The 1,027-nt window shown below is 63.5% G+C and overlaps 1 protein-coding gene across 1 annotated transcript in view; it reads left to right on the top strand.

The window, feature by feature from the left end:
• Window positions 1–1,027, top strand: part of DUSP15 (dual specificity phosphatase 15) — a gene marked incomplete at its 5' end in the record, with an annotated part of 5,145 nt that overhangs the window by 3,748 nt on the left and 370 nt on the right. The window contains 2 exons of the mRNA XM_010292361.1: window positions 331–405; window positions 849–1,016. Of these exons, the coding sequence (XP_010290663.1) occupies window positions 331–405; window positions 849–1,016 (243 nt within the window). The remainder of the gene's footprint in view (window positions 1–330; window positions 406–848; window positions 1,017–1,027) is intronic.

Here is a 1,027-nt window from a genome sequence, read left to right as displayed (position 1 = left end):
TGGGTGTGTCTGGGGGCGTGACCAGCCAAGCTCCCGCTGCCCCGGCACAAGTCAAACGAGTCCCCAGGCAGCCCCGCACGTCCCCAGCACAGCTGCACAGTGGCACCCGCTCCCATCCCCAGCATGGCACGAGCTGGCCCGTGCACCTTCCCTTGGGAAACAACAGCACTGAGCTGCTCAGGTCTCAGCAGCTGCTGGCAGTGCCTGTAAAGCAACGGGCAGTTTATGTTAGTGCTTCACCCTCAAACACGCAGCCTGCTCTGCCTGCAGCCTAAAAATCCTGTTCCACCCCTGAAGTCCTTATTCTGTCTGGTTTATTTTTCCTGCTAGCAAGAGGCACTTCAAGGAATGCATCAGTTTTATCCACCAGTGTCGCCTGCACGGAGGGAACTGCCTCGTCCACTGGTAACACTTCGTTCCCCGTGCCCAATGCCATGTCCCCAGGCCCCAGCCCCCCGCTCTGGCTGCAGACCCCCGATCAAAGCCAGCCTGTGCCAGAGGGCTCCATGCCCACGGATCCACCCAGGATCCACCCTCGGCTGTGGCTTGTGCCTCAAACCCAGGCAGCCCTGGTGGGGCGGGGCAGCTTTTTGCTGCAGCTGAGCCAGCGGGAAGAGCGAGGTTTGGGGCAGGCGGCCAGGCAGCGGCTGCTGCTCTCGCTTCCCCGGGGAGGAGCGGGTATTTATAGGCACTGATGGAGAGGACCTTGGAAGGGCTTAGGCCTCCCAGAGAGCAAGTTCTCGGAGAAGAGGAACCAAAATAGCTGGAGCAGAGGGATGGAGGAAGGGGCGAGCGTGGGGTCGGGGTGGTGCTGCCAACAGCAGCCCTTCTGCCCTTTCCCTTGCCAGCCTCGCCGGCATCTCCCGCAGTACCACCGTGGTCGTCGCCTACGTCATGGCCGTCACGGAGCTGAGCTCTCAGGAGGTGCTGGAGGCCATCCGAACCGTCCGGCCCGTCGCCAACCCCAACCCCGGCTTCAGGCAGCAGCTGGCTGAGTTCGGCGGCGGGGGCGCCCGCCAAGGGGGGC

This window comes from Phaethon lepturus, unplaced genomic scaffold (assembly GCF_000687285.1).
Source record: "Phaethon lepturus isolate BGI_N335 unplaced genomic scaffold, ASM68728v1 scaffold32498, whole genome shotgun sequence".
NCBI classification, from domain to species: Eukaryota; Metazoa; Chordata; class Aves; order Phaethontiformes; family Phaethontidae; genus Phaethon; species Phaethon lepturus.
The sequence above is the reverse complement of the archived record's forward strand: the minus strand, read 5'-3'. Positions and strand labels throughout refer to the sequence as shown.